Below are 22,736 nucleotides of genomic sequence, written 5' to 3' on the forward strand. Positions count from 1 at the left end.
GTGGGGAAAGTCAGATCATTTTTGTACTAGGCAGTCTAGATTTGGATGCCAGCGATTTATAGACTAAGTTGTCAGAAAACCAGCTCCCCAGCATTTGGAGATGTTTGGACCTGAGGAGAGTTACAATCCTTTTTAAAGTGGGAAAGAAGACTGTGTTAGTTTCCCAGAGCTACTGTAACAAATTACTACAAACTTAGTGGCTTGAAAACAATTTATTATCATACATTTCTTGAAGTCAGAAGTCTGAAATGGGTCTTCCTGGGCTAAAATCAGATGTTGGCAGAGTTGCACGTCTTCTGGAGGCTCTAGGGGAGAATCTGTTTCCTTTTTCCAGGTTTTAGAGGCTGCCTGCGTTCCTTGGTTTGTGGCTCCTTTCTTTCATCTTTAAAGCCAGTCATAGCCAGCCAGTCAAGTCCTTCTCACTTTGAATCACTCTGGATCTCTTCACATTCCCTCTTTCACTCTTAAGGATACTTGTGATTTCCTTGGACTCACCTAGATAAGCCAGGATAATCTCTGTATTTGAAGGTCAGTTTATTAGTAAACTTAATTCCCCTTGGCCATGTGATTTAGCATAATCACAGGTTCTGGGTTGTTATTGTGCCTACCACAAAGACCTTGGTCCCTTGAGAAGTTGGGACCTGGGGAAGCCCCTCCCACCTCCAGTAGCTAGGGGAAGTCCGTAGGCCAGGCAAACCAACTTAAGTTCCTGGGGTCACTTTGGGACAGTTTTGGTTTTTGCACCCTGGCAATGATCCAACAGAGAAAGAAAGACAATAAATGTAGTAAATTATTAGTATGTTAGAGGATGTGTGCTGTGGACAAGAAGAAAGATGCAAGGACAAGTAAGGAGGCCAGTGTGGGAGAGGGAGTCAGAGCAGTAGTAGAATGGGGATGAGGAGTAGATCACGTAGGACCTTGTTGGCCATTGTGAAGTCTTTAGTTTTTTTTACTGTGAATGGTATCAAAGGAGTGCTGTGATGTAACTTCACTTTTAAAAAGGATCACACTGGCAGTTGTATTGACTGAAAATAGACTGAAGGGGGACAAGGGCACCAACACAGGGAAACGTGTTAGGAAGAGGCTATTCCAGGTAAGAGATGGTGGAGGCTCTTGTTCTAGTGTATATTTGCAGTATAGAGCATGTACTTCAGTTGATAGACCTAAAGCATGATACTATGGAGCCACAGGCAGTTTAGCCTCACTAACCTCTGGATAGTTTTCTTATGAGGATGGACTCAAAATAAGATTGTTCTGTGTAAAGCATTTGAATGTGGTGCCTGATACTCGGTAAATAATGGTTATTATTAATAGGAATGAATATTTGAATTCTTCATTTTGTCAGATCTTTAAAGTGGGAGCATGGACTCCTTTGTAAACATTAAAGTACCAAATTTAGAGGACCATTCCTTGCAAGTCAGAGAGTCGAAGGCACTTAGAAGTACTTTTTTAGATGTAGTAGTAAAGTTAGAAAACTCTGTTCTGGACTGAGAGTATATATCGAGTCCAGAGACAGATTCACTGACCTACAGTGAGGTCCTAACATCCTGAAACTTACATTAACACCTTGGAAATGGCCATAAAGAAATACCAATATATGCAGCTATTTTATGCATTACTTAGCATTTTTTTAATTATAATGTTTTAGTATCAGGAGTACAAATGGTACAAAATGGCACATATCAATGGTACAAAAATCAATGGCAGTTTAATGTAGCAGGTAATAATTTTACACGAGAGAATTAAAAACTGAAGTAATGGTTGGTTTAAAATATATAAAACCACATCTGAGGGGGGACCTTGAAGATGGCGGAAGAGTAAGACGCAGAGATCGCCTTCCTCCCCATGGATACACCAGAAATACATCCACACGTGGAACAACTCCTACAGAACTCCTACTGAAGGCTGGCAGAAGACCTCAGACCTCCCAAAAGGCAAGAAACTCCCCACGTAACTGGGTAGGGCAAAAGAAAAAACAGAGACAAAAGAATAAGGACGGCACCTGCACCAGTGGGAGGGAGCTGTGAAGGAGGAAAAGTTTCCACACACTAGGAAGCCCCTCCGCGGGCGGAGACTGCGGGAGGCAGAGGGGGGAGTTTCGGGACCGCGGAGTAGTGCACAGCGACGGGTGCGGAGGGCAAAGCGGGGAGATTCCTGCACAGACGATCGGTGCTGACCGGCACTCACCAGCCCGAGTGGCTTGTCTGCTCACCCGCCGGGGCGGGCGGGGCTGCGAGCTGAGGCTCGGGTTTTGGTTTTGGACGGAGCTCAGGGAGAGGACTGGGGTTGGCGGCTTGAACATAGCCTGAAGGGGTTAGTGCACCACGACTAGCCGGGAGGGAGTTCGGGGAAAAGCCTGCACCGGCCGAAGAGGCAAGAGACTTTTTCTTCCCTCTTTGTTTCCTGGTGCGCGAGGAGAGGGGTTTAAGAGCGCTGCTTAAAGGAACTCCAGAGACGGGCGCGAGCCGCGGCTAAAAGCGTGAACCCCAGAGACGGGCGCGAGCCGCGGCTGAGGGCGCGAGCCCCCGAGACGGGCGCGAGCCGCGGCTGAAAGCGCAAACCCCAGAGACGGGCGCGAGCCGCGGCTAAAACCGCGGACCCCAGAGACGGGCGGGAGACGCTAAGGCTGCTGCTGCCGCCACCAAGGGGCCTGTGTGCGAGCACAGGTCACTCTCCACACCCCTCTTCCGCGGAGCCTGTGCAGCCCGCCACTGCCAGGTTCCCGGGATCCAGGGACAACTTCCCCGGGATAACGCACGGCGGGTCTCAGGCTGGTGCAACATCACGCCGGCCTCTGCCGCAACGTCACGCTGCCTCTGCAGCTGCAGGCCCGCCCCGCACGTAGTGCCCCTCCTACCCCCATCCCCCAACCCCCGGCCTGAGTGAGCCGGAGGCCCCGAATCAGCGGCTCCTTTAACCCCGTCCTGTCTGAGCGAAAAAACAGACGCCCTCCAGCGACCTACACGCAGAGGCAGGGCCAAATCCAAAGCTGAGCTCCTGTGAGCTGTGAGAACAAAGAAGAGAAAGGGAAATCTCTCCCAGCAGCCACAGAAGCAGCGGATTAAAGCTCCACAATCAACTTGATATACCCTGCATCTGTGGAATACCTGAATAGACAAGGAATGATCCCAAATTGAAGAGGTGGAATTTAGGAGCAAGATCTATGATTTTTTTTCCCTTTTCCTCTTTTTGTGAATGTGTACGTGTATGCTTCTGTGTGAGATCCTGTCTGTATACTCTTGCTTCCACCATTTGTCCTAGGGCTCTATCCGTCCATGACTTTTTTTTAAAAATTCTTTTTCTTAATAATTAAGTTTAATTGTAATAACTTTATTATACTTTACCTTCGTTCTTTCTTTCTTTCCTTCCTTCCTTCCCTCCTTTAGACAACGAATCACCCCAAATTGAGGAGGTGGTCTCAGGGAGCAGGATTTATGATTTTTCCCCCTTTACCTCTTTTTGTGAAGGTGTATGTGTATGCTTCTGTGTAAGATTTTCTCTGTATAGCTTTGCTTCCAACATTTGTCCTAAGGTTCTATCCGTCCCTTTTTTTTTTTCTAAATATTTTTTAATTCAATAACTATATTATACTTTATTTTATTTTTACTGTATCATCTTTCTTTCTGTCTTTTTTCCTTCTTTCCCTCCTTCCTTCCTTCCTCCCTCCCTCCCTCCCTCCCTCCTTTCTTTCCTTCTTTGCTTCTTTCTTCCTTCCTTCCTTTCCTCCTTTCCTTCTTTCTTTACTCATACTTCTACTAATTCTCCCTACTTTTTCTCCCTTTTATTCTGAGCTGTGTGGATGAAAGGCTCTTGGTGCTCCAGCCAGGAGTCAGGGCTCTGCCTCTGAGGTAGGAGAGCCAACTTCAGGACACTGGTCAACAAGAGACCTCCCAGCTCCACATAATATTAAACGGTGGAAATATCCCAGAGACCTCCATCTTAACACCAGCACCCAGCTTCACTCAACGACCAGCAAGCCACAGTGCTGGACAACCTATGCCAAACAACTAGCAAAACAGGAACACAACCCCACCCTTTAGCAGAGAGGCTGCCTAAAATCATAATAAGGCCACAGACACCCCAAAACACACCACCAGACGTGAACCTGCCCACTAGAGAGACAAGATCCAGCCTCATCCAGCACAACACAGGCACTAGTCCCCTCCACCAGGAAGCCTACACAACCCACTGAAACAACCTTAGCCACTGGAGACAGACATCAAAAACAACGGGAACTACGAAAGTGCAGCCTGCAAAAAGGAGACCCCAAACACAGTAAGATAAGCAAAATGAGAAGACAGAAAAACACACAGCAGATGAAGGAGCAAGATAAAAACCCACCAGACCTAACAAATGAAGAGGAAATAGGCAATCTACCTGAAAAAGAATTCAGAATAATGATAGTAAGGATGATCCGAAATCTTGGAAGTAGAATGGACAAAATGCAAGAAACAGTTAACAAGGACCTACAAGAACTAAAGATGAAACAAGCAACGATGAACAATGCAATAAATGAAATTAAAATCACTCTAGATAGGATCAATAGCAGAATAACTGAGGCAGAAGAACGGATAAGTGACCTGGAAGATAAAGTAGTGGAAATAACTACTGCAGAGCAGAATAAAGAAAAAAGAATGAAAAGAACTGAGGACAGTCTCAGAGACCTCTGGGACAACATGAAACGCACCAACATTCGAATTATAGGGGTTCCAGAGGAAGAAGAAAGAAAGAAAGGGACTGAGAAAATATTTGAAGAGATTATAGTTGAAAACTTCCCTAATATGGGAAAGGAAATAGTTAATCAAGTCCAGCAAGCACAGAGGGTCCCATACAGGATAAATACAAGGAGAAACACGCCAAGACACATATTAATCAAACTGTCAAAAATTAAATACAAAGAAAGCATATTAAAAGCAGCAAGGGAAAAACAACAAATAACACACAAGGGAATCCCCATAAGGTTAACAGCTGATCTCTCAGCAGAAACCCTACAAGCCAGAAGGGAGTGGCAGGACATACTGAAAGTGATGAAGGAGAATAGCCTGCAACCAAGACTACTCTACCCAGCAAGGATCTCATTCACATTTGATGGAGAAATTAAAACCTTTACAGACAAGCAAAAGCTGAGAGAGTTCAGCACCACCAAACCAGCTTTACAACAAATGCTAAAGGAACTTCTCTAGACACGAAACACAAGAGAAGGAAATGACCTATAGTAGCGAACCCAAAACAATATATAAAATGGAAATAGGAACATACATATCGATAATTACCTTAAATGTAAATGGACTAAATGCTCCCACCAAAAGACACAGATTGGCTGAATGGATACAAAAACAAGACCCTTATATATGCTGTCTACAAGAGACCCACTTCAGAACTAGAGACACATACAGACTGAAAGTAAGGGGATGGAAAAAGATATTCCATGCAAATGGAAACCAAAAGAAAGGTGGAGTAGCAATTCTCATATCAGACAAAATAGGCTTTAAAATAAGGACTATTAAAAGGGACAAAGAAGGACACTACATAATGATCAAGGGATCGATCCAAGAAGAAGATATAACAATTGTAAATATTTATGCACCCAACATAGGAGCACCTCAATACATAAGGCAAATACTAACAACCATAAAAGGGGAGATCAACAGTAACACATTCATAGTAGGTGACTTTAACACCCCACTTTCACCCATGGACAGATCATCCAAAATGAAAATAAATAAGGAAACACAAACTTTAAATGATACATTAAACAAGATGGACTTAATTGATATTTATAGGACACTCCATCCAAAAACAACAGAATACACATTTTTCTCAAGTGCTCATGGAACATTCTCCAGGATAGATCATATCTTGGGTCTCAAATCAAGCCTTGGTAAATTTAAGAAAACTGAAATTGTATCAAGTATCTTTTCCGACCACAACGCCATGAGACTAGATATCAATTACAGGAAAAGATCTTTAAAAAATACAAACACATGGAGGCTAAACAATACACTACTTAATAATGAAGTGATCACTGAAGAAATCAAAGAGGAAATAAAAAAATACCTAGAAACAAATGACAATGGAAACTCAACGACCCAAAACCTATGGGATGCAGCAAAAGCAGTTCTAAGGGGGAAGTTTATAGCAATACAAGCCCACCTTAAGAAGCAGGAAACATCTCGAATAAACAACATAACCTTGCACCTCAAGCAATTAGGGAAAGAAGAACAAAAAAACCCCAAAGCTAGCAGAAGGAAAGAAATCATAAAAATCAGATCAGAAATAAATGAAAAAGAAATGAAGGAAACAATAGCAAAGATCAATAAAACTAAAAGCTGGTTCTTTGAGAAGATAAACAAAATAGATAAACCACTAGCCAGACTCATCAAGAAAAAAAGGGAGAAGACTCAAATCAATAGAATTAGAAATGAAAAAGGAGAAGTAACAACTGACACTGCAGAAATAAAAAAAATCATGAGAGATTACTACAAGCAACTCTATGCCAATAAAATGGACAATCTGGAAGAAATAGACAAATTCTTAGAAATGCACAACCTGCCAAGACTGAATCAGGAAGAAATAGAAAATATGAACAGACCAATCACAAGCACTGAAATTGAAACTGTGATTAAAAACCTTCCAACAAACAAAAGCCCAGGACCAGATGGCTTCACAGGTGAATTCTATCAAACGTTTAGAGAAGAGCTAACACCTATCCTTCTCAAACTCTTCCAAAATATAGCAGAGGGAGGAACACTCCCAAATTCCTTCTACGAAGCCACCATCACCTTGATACCAAAACCAGACAAGGATGTCACAAAGAAAGAAAACTACAGGCCAATATCACTGATGAACATAGATGCAAAAATCCTCAACAAAATACTAGCAAACAGAATCCAACAGCACATTAAAAGGATCATACACCATGATCAAGTGGGGTTTATTCCAGGAATGCAAGGATTCTTCAATATACGCAAATCTATCAATGTGATAAACCATATGAACAAATTGAAGGAGAAAAACCATATGATCATCTCAATAGATGCAGAGAAAGCTTTCGACAAAATTCAACACCCATTTATGATAAAAACCCTCCAGAAAGTAGGCATAGAGGGAACTTTCCTAAACATAATAAAAGCCATATATGACCAGCCCACAGCAAACATCATCCTCAATGGTGAAAATCTGAAAGCATTTCCACTAAGATCAGGAACAAGACAAGGTTGCCCCCTCTCACCACTCTTATTCAACATAGTTTTGGAAGTTTTAGCCACAGCAATCAGAGAAGAAAAGGAAATAAAAGGAATCCAAATCGGAAAAGAAGAAGTAAAGCTGTCACTGTTTGCAGATGACATGATACTATACATAGAGAATCCTAAAGATGCTACCAGAAAACTACTAGAGCTAATCAATGAATTTGGTAAAGTAGCAGGATACAAAATTAATGCACAGAAATCTCTGGCATTCCTATATACTAATGATGAAAAATCTGAAAGTGAAATCAAGAAAACACTCCCATTTACCATTGCAACAAAAAGAATAAAATATCTAGGAATAAACCTACCTAAGGATACGAAAGACCTGTATGCAGAAAATTATAAGACACTGATGAAAGAAATTAAAGATGATACAAATAGATGGAGAGATATACCATGTTCTTGGATGGGAAGAATCAACATTGTGAAAATGACTCTACAACTGAAAGCAATCTACAGATTCAATGCAATCCCTATCAAACTACCACTGGCATTTTTCACAGAACTAGAACAAAAAATTTCGCAATTTGTATGGAAACACAAAAGACCCCGAATAGCCAAAGCAATCTTGAGAACGAAAAAAGGAGCTGGAGGAATAAGGCTCCCTGACTTCAGACTATATTACAAAGCAACAGTAATCAAGACAGTATGGTACTGGCACAAAAACAGAAAGATACATCAGTGGAACAGGATAGAAAGCCCAGAGATAAACCCACGCACATATGGACACCTTATCTTTGATAAAGGAGGCAGGAATGTACAGTGGAGAAAGGACAGCCTCTTCAATAAATGGTGCTGGGAAAACTGGACAGGTACATGTAAAAGTATGAGATTAGATCACTCCCTAACACCATACACAAAAATAAGCTCAAAATGGATTAAAGACCTAAATGTAAGGCCAGAAACTATCAAACTCTTAGAAGAAAACATAGGAAGAACACTCTATGACATAAATCACAGCAAGATCCTTTCTGACCCACCTCCTAGAGTAATGGAAATAAAAACAAAAATAAACAAATGGGACCTAATGAAACTTCAAAGCTTTTGCACAGCAAAGGAAACCATAACCAAGACCAAAAGACAACCCTCAGAATGGGAGAAAACATTTGCAAATGAAGCAACTGACAAAGGATTAATCTCCAAAATTTACAAGCAGCTCATGCAGCTCAATAACAAAAAAACAAACAATCCCATCCAAAAATGGGCAGAAGACCTAAATAGACATTTCTCCAAAGAAGTTATACAGAATGCCAACAAACACATGAAAGAATGCTCAACATCATTAATCATTAGAGAAATGCAAATCAAAACTACAATGAGATATCATCTCACACCAGTCAGAATGGCCATCATCAAAAAATCTAGAAACAATAAATGCTGGAGAGGGTGTGGAGAAAAGGGGACACTCTTGCACTGCTGGTGGGAATGTGAATTGGTTCAGCCACTGTGGAGAACAGTATGGAGGTTCCTTAAAAAACTACAAATAGAATTACCATATGACCCAGCAATCCCACTACTTGGCATATACCCTGAGAAAACCAAAATTCAAAAAGAGTCATGTACCAAAATGTTCATTGCAGCTCTATTTACAATAGCCAGGACATGGAAACAACCTAAGCGCCCATCATCGGATGAATGGATAAAGAAGATGTGGCACATATACACAATGGAATATTACTCAGCCTTAAAAAGAAATGAAATTGAGCTATTTGTAATGAGATGGATAGACCTAGAGTCTGTCATACAGAGTGAAGTAAGTCAGAAAGAAAAAGACAAATACCGTATGCTAACACATATATATGGAATTTAAGGGAAAAAAATGTCATGAAGAACCTAGGGGTAAGATAGGAATAAAGACGCAGACCTACTGGAGAATGGACTTGAGGGTATGGGGAGGGGGAGGGGTGAGTTTTGACAGGGCGAGAGAGAGTCATGGACATATACACACTAACAAACGTAGTAAGGTAGATAGCTGGGGGGAAGCAGCCGCAAGGCACAGGGATATTAGCTCGGTGCTTTGTGACAGCCTGGAAGGGTGGGATGGGGAGAGTGGGAGGGAGGGAGACGCAAGAGGGAAGACATATGGGAACATATGTATATGTATAGCTGATTCACTTTGTTATAAAGCAGAAACTAACACACCATTGTAAAGCAATTATACCCCAATAAAGATGTTTAAAAAAAAAAAAAACCACATCTGAAAAACAATCATAAAAAATTCTAGTGTTGGGACTTCCCTGGTGGCATAGTGGTTAAGAATCCACCTGCCAGTGCAGGGGACACAGGTTTGATCCTCGATCCCTGGTCCAGGAAGATCCCACATGCTGCAGAGCAGCTGAGCCCGTGCGCCACAACTACTGAGCCCACATGCCACAACTACCGAAGCCCACGCACCTAGAGCCTGTGCTCCACAACAAGAGAAGCCACCACAATGAGAAGCCCGTGCACTACAACGAAGAGTAGCCCCCACTTGCCCCAACTAGAGAAAGCCGGCGCTCAGCAGCAAAGATCCAACGCAGCCAAAAAATAAAATAAAATTCTAGTGTGTAATCAGGGCAATAATGCACATATCTATAATGATTTTGTTACTTTATTTTGCTGTTTGAGAATATTGTACTGGCATTTATAAGAAATGTAACACAAAGCTGGGATTAACTTGTAATTTATATTATTCTGTCAGTATAATAGTTTGCAATAAATTCTGCTAATAAGGTACAGCTTTTAGCTGAACGATTGTAGATTGTTCATCTCCATGTTGTTTTTTGTTTGGCCACACCATGCATCCTGTGGGATCTTAGATCCCTTACCAGGGATGGAACCCATGCCCTCTGCAGTGGAAGTGCAGAGTCCAAACCACTGGACCGCCAGGGAATTTCCATGTTGATTTTTAAGCTGCAGGTTTGAATCTGTTATTAAGACTGAATTGCTGTAATATAGTTGACATGCCTTCACTTAATTTTGAAGTAACCTGAATTAATTTATTGACTGAGATTGGGCTGAAAACATCCCAGTAAATCCAAGGGAATGATAATGATGTCATGTCAGGCTAATAAACACCATTTAAACAAAAACTAGTTTATAAATATTACTTGTGGATTTTCTTTTATATGTGAAGATTACTTCCTCCTCTTCTGCTTATCCTCCACTTTTATTTGAATTGCGTCTTTACTTATTGTATACCGTGTCTGCTTATGCAGATAATTTCAGAATGTCTTTCATTTTAACTTTTGTAGGGTCAGCTTTTGAAATACTTCAATCATGACGAAAAGAGAAGCAGAGGAGCTGATAGAAATTGAGATTGATGGAACAGAGAAACCAGAGTGCACAGAAGAAAGGTTGGTATTTTTTTAATTTACCACTTTTTATATTATCAACATGCCTAATTAAGAATGAAGCCAAGGGCTTCCCTGGTGGCGCAGTGGTTGAGAGTCTGCCTGCCAATGCAGGGGACACGGGTTCGTGCCCTGGTCTGGGAAGATCCCACATGAGAGGCCCCAAAAGTGAGAGGCCTGCGTACTGCAGAAAAAAAAGAAAAAAAAATCAAGCCAAGTTCTTTTGGGGGCCTTTTTTTTTTTTTCCAAATGACCTCAGCATTTTGCGGGATAATGTATTGCCTTTTTCCTCAGACTTACTGGGTTTGTTGGTTTTGTAGCTGGGAGGAAAAGATAGTTTTAAAGACAGTAATAAGCATAGCTGATAATGATCAAGCAATTGATTGTGATGGTTTTTCCCCCTCAGGCACTGTTTGATTCTTTTTCCTTTTGTCAGTGCTGATTACTTTTATTTCAGTAAGAGTTTAATCCACAGCCTGAACTAATTCAACAAATAACAGCTGTCTGGAGTACATGAATAAATGAGACTGTAACTTGCCCTTGTAGAGACTACCTTGTATTTGAAGAAACATACATCTGTATGAGCCATCAAAGTACTAAGCATATAGAGAAGTGAAAGGTGTTAGTTTTTGGAATAGTAATAGAATATTACTTACTCCATTAAGGAAGGAGGGCAGTGGTAATGAGTTCAGAATCCAAGGAGAGAATATGGGTAAAAAATAGGGATTTAGGAGTCAAGAAAGTTGAGGAGGGTAATGGCTAATAGTCCTACTTTACTCTGTAAAGCAGGAGATAATAAACTGAAAGTAAAAGGACCTAAAGGGTAGCAGAAAACTGACATAGAGTAACGAAGGTTTAGAACAACTATGATGGGAATGGAGAAGATCACTAAAGTTGAGTAGGATGCTGAGTGTTGAGAGTGCAGCTGAGGTTAAAGACCTTAAATTTTTTAAAAATGTATTTTATTGTGGTAAGTATATTTAACACAAGATCTACCCTCAATAAATTTTTAAGTGTACAATACAGTATTGTCAACTGTAGGCATAATGTTGTGCAATGGATCTCTACAACACTCATCTTGCATAATTGAGATTTCATGCCAATTAATTAGCAACTCCCCCATTTTTTCTGCGGTTACTTATGCCACCTCTTCTGCTCAGAAGAGGCGTTTGGCTCTACCTCAAAAGAGAAACCCCAGTTTAGTGTCCTCCATCCTGTCCTCTTCCACCATGCCCTGGCACAGAAACATTTTCCTGACACAAAAGGTCTAAAATACCTTGACATGACTGCCTGGGAGACCTTAAATTTTTAATGGAGCTTTTCAACATGTTCGATTATGCTATTTTCTCCAACGGAAGAAACAATAGGCTGCATGTCTTTCTTAATTTTCATACATGTGCACATATAAATGTTTAGGTTTTGTGTGTATACGTACATACATTTATTTATTTATTTATTTATGTAGCACATTACCCCAGAACTTTGCAGCTTAAAGCACCTGTTATTATCGCACGAAGTTTCTCAGAATCCGGAACCTGGGGACAGTTTAGCTGGATGGCTTTGGCTCAGGGTACTTTGTGAGCTTGCAGTGAAGCTGTTCGTCTGGGCCACAGTCATCTGAAGAGCTGACTGAGGCTGGCATATCTGTTTCTGAGATCACTCATAAGACTGGTGACAGGACCATTCGCTTCCTCACCACATGGGCTTCTTTCCGTGCGGGGCTGCTCATGACATGGCGGCTGGCTTTCCCTAAAGCAGATGGTCTGAGAGAGAGCCTTCGCCACAGTGTCTTATTTTTAAATAACCTAATCTAAGAAACAGTACATATATCACTCTTAGTCCTTAGTCCTTTGGTCACACAGTCCAACCTTGGTACAATTCGGGAGGGAACTATGAAAAGATGTGAATATTAGGAGGTAAGAATCATTTGGGCTATCTTGGAGACTGACATGCACATATTTATTTTTATATATACATACATACAAATGGTCCACAAAGTCTGAAGTTTTTACTGTTTGACCCCTTACAGAAAACCTTTGCTGATGTCTCATGTAAGATATTGGTAGTTACTGTGGTTGATAGTTACTGTTGACCTGGGGAGTAGCTATGTAAAGGAAGCAGTTACAGCTAGCTGTCTAGTTGTAGCAGATTGCTATGCAGAAATTTAGGTCCAGTGATGTGAGATCATCCACACTTTTTCAAGGGAAATTGGTAATCAGGTTTTTTATATGGATCTCCCAAGGTTTAAATGGTGGCAACAGAATATTAAAAAATGTTTTAAATGTTGAGCTCATGTAAAATAGGTCTTTAAAAAGCTGTGTTAAAGTGACATTTTAAAGATTATTGTTATGAAAAGAAGAAAAATATAGCCCACTCTGCTATAGCTGAAGAATTAGTAAAAATACTCTTAGCCAAAAGACCCAATTATTTTACCTTAACAAATAGTAATAATAAGAATATGTTTACTATTATTTTAAAATAATCTTGTTTTTTTCAGTCATGACTGTTCTCTTTTATAAATTTTAAAAGTTTTAGGAATTTAGGCTGAATACGTTCAGTGAATATCATGTGTATATTGCATTATACTTGGAATTTATGTGAAAATGGAACTTGACAAATTTTAAATACATACTGTTTTTGACAACTGCAAATGAGATTTAAACCATATATAAATTAAACATGTCATGAAACTTGATTGAATTCTAGGTTTATCAATTCAGCAAATACTAATTGGTGCCTATTTTCTGTTTGGCCTCAAATAAGGATTCACAAAAGATACGCAGAATTACGTACCAGAGATTTTACCTCAAGGAACTTTGTAGAATTCAAAGTATGAAATAATAATGCAAAAGAGCCCTTAGAGAGTTTTAAAGGAAAATTATAATTTTTTAAGGTGGATCTAGACTGATTATAACAAGTAGTTTTCAGATTAGATTAAATGAAAATATTTTTGATAACTTATATTTTCATGTCTTATAATTTACATTATTAAATTCTATTAATCTTGGAAAGAGAAATTGACTAGTAGAGATGGCATACAAGTTTTGAAGAGGCTTTATATATTCCTTTCTGAGCCTAAAATTCTTCAAAATAACTTGGAAATATAATATAAATGCAAACGTTTCTCCTTAAATATTGTATATGCAATATTTGTATGTGTATACACACATGCATACATATGTATGTATATAATATGGTGTATTTGAAAAGGTGCCTTAAATTTCAAGCTAGCGTTTCTCTGTGTGATGTGATTCAGTATTAAGCTTGGCAACACTAGCTGGTGATGAGCCTACCACTGTGAAAGGTGTCTGTGCAGAAAGGAGTTTCAAAGGCCAGAAATGTGTTTTGGTGTTGAATTTTGTTTTCACCATATCATTGCATTAATATCCAGGGTAAGAATATAATTGTTAACCATTATATTCTTTAACACTGGATCCTTTAACATTGTATTCTTTAGCATTGTTGAACAAACCTACACTCCAGCTGAATGTGTAAGCCAGGCCATAGACATCAATGAGCCAATAGGCAATTTAAAGAAACTACTAGAACCAAGACTGCAGTGTTCTTTGGATGCTCATGAAATTTGCCTGCAAGATATCCAGGTATTATTTTTTTCTTTTTTGAGATTTGTATTTCAGCATTTATATCTGCATTAGAAATGTTTTGTTGTTGTTGTTGGCCTTTTCTCTCTAGCTGTGACCTTTTTCTCCATTTGACCTATATTATTATAAAATGTAAGCATTTAGAAGTAAAAAGAATTCTTTCAGAAAAATTTCCTCCACTTAAAATTATTTTTAAAAGATTGAGTAATAAATCAAACATTCTTTTTTTTACTTTGACAAATATAAAATTAGAAGTTTAAATACATTTTAATCAGAGCTTAAAACGTAGAGTAGTGAGAAACACATTGACCTTGGAAGCTGAAGAAGTGTGTCCTCACACCCTGTTTCTAACTTTTAACTTCTTTGTGCATCAGTTTCCTCATCTTTTAGAGATAGTTTGACCAAATGATTTTATATTCCCTTCCATCTTTATTTGCTCCAGCAGTAAATTTTGGATAAGCTACAAAGGGATACATTGGAATGTGAACCCAGGCCTGTGTGACTCTAAAACTCTTCACTTGTTTGAGGCTGACTTTTTAATAAAGTTTTTATTGAATAATTCATTGTCACTGGACTTGACCTGTTTTTTTCTCATATGTAAAATTAAGGGACTCAATCTGGACTCAATCTCTTACTTGTTTTTTAGCTCTGATATTTGTTGCTGCTCTTACAATACCTGACCTAACCAAAACGAAAGTAACACCTGCAAAGTACCCAACCTATCATAGGATCTCAATATATATTGGTAGAATAAATGGAAATATGCATAATTTATAGTATCATAGAATTCAGAGCTGGGCTTGCATCTAGGACATTTTGGATTTCTTCCTGTCCCCCTCCCCCTTCTCCTCCTCAAAAAGGATCTGAGGATAGTAACTTCTGTTCTCCATGTCAATTAATGCAAATATACAGTTGGAGTCAGAATGCTTGCTGCTTGTGGTAATGCTTTTGTATTTTCAGATGAGTGCTGACTTCAGAGCTGATGAACAACAGTTGAGTTGCACTTCTCTAAGGAATATGACCTGAGATCAAATATCATGCTTGAGTTTTGTCCTTGTGCCAGCTCTTAACTGAACTAGCTAGAGTGTCCAGTACCTGAGAGCCCTCTTCAGAGTTACACAGGCTTTAGCTTCTAGTAGATAATACCAGTGTCTACTGGAGAGGGGAGAAATCTTGCTATGAGGAGAATTTTTAACAAAATGTCAGGCAGAGACTCGTGTCTTAAGGAGTGATGCTGCCACGTTTGACCTGTCCAAGTGTAGGGTTACAAAGTTTGTCTTGTCTCTGTTTAAGTTAAGTGCATAGTCACTTAAGATTTTAGGCTTTATGTGTATGATGTTTTTAATATTAGAAAATATGTTTGTACCATGACTACAGTATTGGCTGAATTCTTGGGAATGAGAGTGGGAGGATCTTTGTACCTCCAGCTGTATGATATGCAGACACAGAGATACACATTATTCAAAATAATTACAACAGAAGCCTGTTTATAAATGGATGACAAAATGTCTAGAAGTCAGAATTACTTTTTGCCATTTGTGTGAAATGTATTCAAAAGCACTGATACTGAAAGATACTGAAAGGATACAGAATTATGATTAAAGATATTCATAGCTAGGTCAAGTAGTAAGGTTATAAGTCCTTTAACTTCATTAACTTTATGATCAGAAATTTAGAGTTAACCCTGATCTTAAATGTGTATCATTGGTTACAAGGGAGATATGGCAAGAATTAACTAAATAAATTTATATAAATTGTCCCCACTAATAAAACACCCTTGCTTATTCATGGCAGATAAATAGCATTATCTTCTACTTTAAATACTTGTACAGAAAAAATAATTGCCTTTGGCATTATTTAAAATTCTAAACTAGACTCCAGAGCTAGAGAAAACCACCACTTACAATAAATCCTGTCGTTTGTGTTGTCCTTAATTGCTACCACAGTGGTTAAGTTATTTTCAGTTTTGGCAAAGAATTAAATGATAGGACAACTTGAATAATTAAACGTGTTCTGTAACTTAATTAGTATGCCTCAGTAATTAAGTCCTGTTTGGCACATCCATTTATATTAAACAAGATGAGTGAGCTAAAATAATCTTAATCATTTTATCCATGTTTAGCTGGATCCAGAACGAAGTTTATTTGACCAAGGAGTAAAGACAGATGGAACTGTACAGCTTAGTGTACAGGTAATTTCTTACCAAGGTAAGTTACTTTTAATGTTGTTACTTAAAAGTTTAGCTCATGTTTTTCTAATATGGGAACTCAATTTTATAAGTTTTAGATGTTTGTCTAAATTAGTTAATGTGATGTTATAGCCAAATATTCATGCTTTTGATTTAATTGTTTTATCTGTCAGGATGAAGCAGATAGTATAACACATTCTACCTACTTTAATCAGGAAAGGGTATATTACAGGGTAGTAAATAACTGGATCACAGGGAGGGCTGAAAGAAGAAGTTCTAGTCGACTTTCTAAGAATGCCTCAGCCACGCTGTAGAACTGGACTGCCAAGGAAGCTGCTGCTCTGCCGGGATCTGGAAAATGCCAAATCTGAAAGCCACAACTATAGCTGTCGATTTGGAACCATGCTGCCTTTTCAGTGATTCACATTAGCCAAAAAATGGATGCTGTGTGCTTGCTTGTCCCCTCTTAACTCATCTCCAAATAGAACGCTCATGGCAGTGATTCTAGAACCTAAATCACATCTGCAACCGTAGCTGCAAGGACATGTATAGTCTCTGCAGTTTAGCACAGAGAGAGGAATTTGCAAAGGATGTGATGTGACCCAGTCAGCCATATCCATCACAGTATTTTACTAATCTGTGTAAATACACAAGTTAGAAAATTAGGAAACCATTTTTGGTGGGTTGAATTTTAGTTTTTTTAAATGTGGCTTTTTGGGATTTCTAACCAGAGTTTTAGACTAATTTTCATCTCTGAACATATTGTATTGCTTACAATTATATTTCACAAACCAAAGTTTTCTTCACATTATGAAAATGGTAACTACCTACTTATGATCCTTAATTTCCCCAGGATTTACTATTGTTGGGAATAGGAAAGAAAATCAATCTTTGTTTTTTATCTTTAAAAGGTTAGTGACCTCTCAGTATAGGTGTGTTTAAGAAGAGTTGACTTGATGCAATTTGAATGGAGGATTTGGGGATAATTTTTAGGAAAAATCTTCTTCAAAAATTATAATTTGTTTCCTCACGTATCCTTGAAAGAACTGACTTCTGTTTACACTACCTGATGAATGATAGCTGTATATTTTCTTGTAATAATGATTTTCCTGATTGAACTTCAGAATATTGAAATTGAGTTTTGTTTTTTCTTGCAAATACACTTTGATTAAATTTTTGATATAGATTGTAACTGAATCAGTGAGCAAACAGTAGCTGTTAAGTAGTATGATAGTTTTTTACAGCTGTTATTTTAATATAAGTATCTGAGATTATTTCATAAAGGGCTAGTTTATTCTATTTTGAATATCTTAAGTATTTGGGTTTTTCTTCATTCAATTGAAAATGAAAATCAGAATTTAATGATGTGAATTTAATGTAACAAGCTTAATGTCTGTTCATTTTTAATACATGTACTTTGTCTTCTAAAAAGAAAAGGAGTCAGTAAATAATTTTAATTTTTTCAACTTCTCAGGATAAGTAGCTACTCATTTATACTCTCCATAGTGTAGTTTTAATTTTCTATTCCATAGTGGTACTTTTTTTCCTAATGTTTGTAGGTGGGGGGTGTGTGTGCGTGCATGCATGTGTGTGTGTATATATGCATGGTGGTGGTGGTATTCTTAAATTATTTTAGACTTACAGAAGAGTTGTAAGTGTAGTAAAAGAATTCCTGGATATCCTTCACCCAGATTCCCCAAATGTTAACTTTTACTATGTTTGCTTTATTCTCTCTCTCCCTCATCCCCACATTATTTTTTTGACCTGGTTAAGAATGAGATATAGACATTATTCCTTCCTATCTCTAAATACATTAGTGTGTTTTCCGAAAACAAGAAACTCTTTTGCATGACCACAGTTCAGTTATCAAAATGAGGAAATTAATATTGGTACAATACTGTTATCTAATCTATCAAAGTTCTGCTGAATTGTTGTTTTTCTCATTTAATAGAAATCTGTTTAAATTCTCTAGACATAATGCTAAAAATATTTAAAATGGAACCTTGCTCTACCATTTGAGAACATATAAACTAAATTTTTATTTGTTAGAGACTTTCGTGTTTTCACTTAGATATACTTGTTTTCTTTTTAATCACTGGTAAGGAATTGAACCAAAGCTAAACATCCTGGAAATTGTTAAACCTGCGGAAACAGTTGAAGTAGTTATTGATCCAGATGCCCACCATGCCGAAGCAGAAGCACATCTTGTTGAGGAAGCTCAAGTGATAACTCTTGATGGCACAAAACACATTACAACCATTTCAGATGAAACCTCAGAACAAGTGACGAGATGGGCTGCTGCTCTGGAAGGTTATAGGAAAGAGCAAGAACGTCTTGGGATACCCTATGGTAATAAAATGCATAATAATTATGTTAGGTAGAATAATAAGAATTAAGCTTGACATGAAAGACAGTAGGGTGAGTAGATTATCTATCTTAAATGTAGAATTTTTAGGAAATATATTGATTTTCTTTGTTTTTGTTTTTGTTTTTTTTGGACTGTAACATATGATGGTGCTGGGAATACAAAGATACAAAGAAAAAAATCTGCCCTTAGGGCATTCACAATGTAGTTGATGAGAGAGAAGATAAATGAAAAAAGATAATTGCTGTAAACGTAACATGTTTTTAAGCTGTCAATAACTGGTATAAAGAAACATACTCTTAGAATCTCAAAAGGATCATAGTGGTCTGGGGGAAAATTGGGAAAGAGTTTATTATAGACAAGGAAACTGCTAGACATTGCCGACAGGAAATGTTTGTGCAAAGCTGAGAAGTGTGAGTAGTGAGAAGATGCATTGGGTAAGGAGCTATTCTGTAGCATTGTAGAACTGTTTTGTTTTTTTGGGGTTTTTTTTTTTGCGGTACACGGGCCTCTCACTGTCGTGGCCTCCCCCGTTGCGGAGCACAGGCTCCGGACGCACATGTTCAGCGGCCATGGCTCATGGGCCCAGCCACTCCGCGGCATGTGGGATCTTCCCGGACCGGGGCACGAATCCGTGTCCCCTGCATCGGCAGGCGGACTCTCAACCACTGCGCCACCAGGGAAGCCCTGTAGAACTGTTTTTGATTGATGGAAGTGACAGTTGAAAATGAATGTGGCAGTGCTATATGGCATAAGTTGGAGCAGGTAGTTTGGGTGTGACTAGGTGATAATATTTAGGTTAGCCTAGACCAGATGATTTCTGTGGGAGCAGAAAGGAGGAGATGAATCAAAATAATGATGGGACTGAGCAACTGATTGATGGATTGTGTGAGGGTAGAGAGGGGAGATTCAAGTATTGATCTAACTTCTCAAGCTTGGGTGACTAGGCAATAATAATATAAGAATTGGTTACATCTTCATTACATATTTCCTGAGCCAGACACCATGTTAAATTCTGGGCTTTCAGTAGTGCACAGGAAAGATAGTCCATGCCTTCTAAACCTTAATGGGGAAGGTAGGAAAGTCTTGTATTGAAAAGATTTTTCAAGGAAAAGTGTTGATTGTACTTGATTTTCAAGTAATAGTACAAATGCAACTGGAGGTCACCAGAAAGTAGTTTCAGGTGCACAAAATTTGGACTGGAGATAAAGATGTTATCTGGGACTCAGTCACATTTGTTAAAGTCATACAAGTAGATGCAGTCTCTGACGGAGAGAGATAAAATGGAAGAGAACATAATGCTGGACCTTGTCAACATTTAGGGTTGAGGAACAGGAAGTGGGGGAGACATGGAAAGCTTAACAGATAGAAGGAAAATAAGAACTGTATATAGTGCTGATGAAATTGGGGAAGAGTTTTAGATGGTCACAAGTCTCGACACTGCTGAGAAAGTCAAAGAATGCTGACTGAGTAATATCTATTACATTTGGTCATTAGAGGCTCATTGGTAGATTTTGATAAAAGCAGCTGCTGAGTTGGAGCGACAAAGGTGAATTATAAGAACTAAATAAACATTGTAGAAATGGAGAAAATTGAGTATTAATTGGGGGGGGCAGGTGGGAAGAATGCTGGGGTAATAAATAAATAATATTGAAAGTTCAAGAGTTGGTGGTGACCTGAGTGTATTTGTAGATAAGTGGTGTGGAACTAGTGGCAGAAGGAAAGATTAAAGAAGCAAGGATAGGAGTTATTCATAACAAGATAAAAGAGTCCAGTTTGAAGGATGAGACCTAAGCCATTCCTCAAAGAATAAGAAAGCTGTTAAGACCAAGTCTAGTGGCAGTGTGGATCTTTTCATTTGCTGTCAATTTCGGGTTTTCTGTGTAGCATCTCAGTCTGGCCCTGTGCCGCCCAGTGCCGTGGTCACCAGTCCCATGTGAGCACTTGAAATATGCCTGGTCTGAATTGAGATATGCTGTAAGAGTAAAACACCCAGTACAAAAGGAAAAGAATGTAAAATCTTATAAATTTTTTACCTAGATTACATGTTGAAATGAAAACATTTGGATGTATTAAGTGAAATTATTATCAAAAAGAATTTCATCTGTTTCTTTACCTTTTTAATGTAGCCATTAGAAAATTTTAAAGTTACATAGTGGCCTGCATTATGTTGGACAGTGCTGATCTACACAATTTCTGCCTTCAGTACTGGGGAGTTTTCCTTCATTATTATTTTGATAATAACCTTCTGTGTTTCTCTGTTCTTTTTCTAGAACTCCTATCAAATCTCCTGGGTTGATACTCTACATCTTTTTTCTTCCTTATTTTTCATCTTCATATCTATTTGTACTACTTTCTGCCAAATTTTCTTGTCTTTTTTTTTAAATTATATATTGTTTATTTATTTATGGCTGCATTGGGTCTTCGTTGCTGAGCGCGGGCTTTTCTCTAGTCGCGGCAAGTAGGGGCCATTCTTCGTTGCGGTGCGCGGGCTTCTCATTGCAGTGGCTTCTCTTGTTGGCGGAGCACAGGCTCTAGGCACGTGGGTTTCAATTAGTTGTGGCACACAGGCTCAGTAGTTGTGGCTCACGGGCTCAGTAATTGTGGCGCACGGGCTTAGTTGCTCCGCAGCATGTGGGGTCTTCTCGGACCAGGGCTCGAACCTGTGTCCCCTGCATTGGCAGGAGGATTCTTAACCACTGCACCACCAAGGAAGTCCCTTTCTTTTCTTTATATTGCAATCTGATTTTTAGTTTCAATTTACAAGGGCTATTTATTTTGGTTGTTACCTTTCCATAGCATTCTGATCTTACATTACAGATATCATGTTTTCTCTCCTCTCTATGTTGATTACAGTGAAGTGGAGGTTTATTATTATTTTTTTTGATGTTTGCAATTTGTTATTGCATTATTTCTGCTTCCTCTGGGTTCTGTTTTTCTGTTTATTTTTGGTCACCTAGTGGTTTCCTTTTCGTCTCTCAAATATCTGATTATTTTTGATTATTTTATTATTATCTGATTGTTCATATTTAAGAGTGAATAACTTTAAAGCTAATTAGTTTGAAGTCTGGAAGGAGTTTGTTGACTATGCTAATGAAATGGGGTGTTGGTCATTTTATTAAAAGATTTTCAAGTGTCAGCATGTATAAATCTTTTTCCTGGGTCTCCCAACTTCTCTGGAAAATTGGCCAAACACCTGTCAGGAGTAGAAGGTTGGGGTGAGGATTTAGGGTTGATGTGTGTGTGTAAATGTTGCATTCTGGAAGTGGAAAGGGAAGTGGAGTGGGTGGATAGGGTCTCACTCTTCGGTTTGTAGACCGGTCTAAAGTGTTCCTGGTGCCTACGTGGTGGGGAGATGCTTCCATTTCTGTCGTTTCCCACTCATGTTCCTGTGAGTTTACATCTTTCAGAAGTTTCTTTAGAGTCATTTTACTAAGGACTTAGAGAAAAGAGGCAGGGAGAACATGCATGGCAATTAGTTATGTTAAACTAGAAGACCTGATATTATTTAAGAAAACAAGGGGGACTATTTTCCCCTAACATTTTATTTATTTTTTTTTTTGCGGTACACGGGCCTCTCACTGCTGTGGCCTCTCCTGTTGTGGAGCACAGACTCCGGACGCGCAGGCTCAGCGGCCATGGCTCACGGGCCCAGCTGCTCCGCGGCATGTGGGATCTTCCCAGACTGGGGCACGAACCCGTGTCCCCTGCATCAGCAGGCGGACTCCCAACCACCACGCCACCAGGGAAGCCCCTCCTCTAACTTTTTGATCCTGATACTTTTTTGTTCATGTTTACATAAAATGTGCTTACTTGAACTTTGAAGTGTGTTTCAGGATAGCTTTTCTAACTTTCCAGAGCTCCTTCTGTTTGTTGTTTTGGAGTAGTATTAAAAAATAGAGCCTCTTGCTTTCTCAGTTCCTGTCAGTTCCTTGACTTCACTTTTATCTGGACCTCCTCTCTCCCTTTCCTTCGTGTTTCGATGCTACTCAATTTCAG

General features: G+C 38.9%; 1 protein-coding gene across 4 annotated transcripts in view; it reads left to right on the top strand.

Annotated features, from left to right (window-relative positions):
• Nucleotides 1–22,736, top strand: part of GABPA (GA binding protein transcription factor subunit alpha) — a 45,838-nt gene that overhangs the window by 4,749 nt on the left and 18,353 nt on the right. For 3 of the 4 annotated variants that reach the window (XM_032630411.1, XM_032630412.1, XM_032630410.1), the window contains exons 2-5: nt 10,484–10,585; nt 14,040–14,184; nt 16,307–16,391; nt 18,476–18,721. In XM_032630411.1, the coding sequence (XP_032486302.1) occupies nt 10,509–10,585; nt 14,040–14,184; nt 16,307–16,391; nt 18,476–18,721 (553 nt within the window). In that variant the 5' untranslated portion in view covers nt 10,484–10,508. Of the gene's footprint in view, nt 1–509; nt 1,094–10,483; nt 10,586–14,039; nt 14,185–16,306; nt 16,392–18,475; nt 18,722–22,736 lie in introns of those variants that run through there. The other variant, XM_032630413.1, reaches the window with a different exon arrangement.

Source organism: Phocoena sinus, chromosome 4 (genome assembly GCF_008692025.1).
Source record: "Phocoena sinus isolate mPhoSin1 chromosome 4, mPhoSin1.pri, whole genome shotgun sequence".
Lineage (NCBI taxonomy): Eukaryota > Metazoa > Chordata > Mammalia > Artiodactyla > Phocoenidae > Phocoena > Phocoena sinus.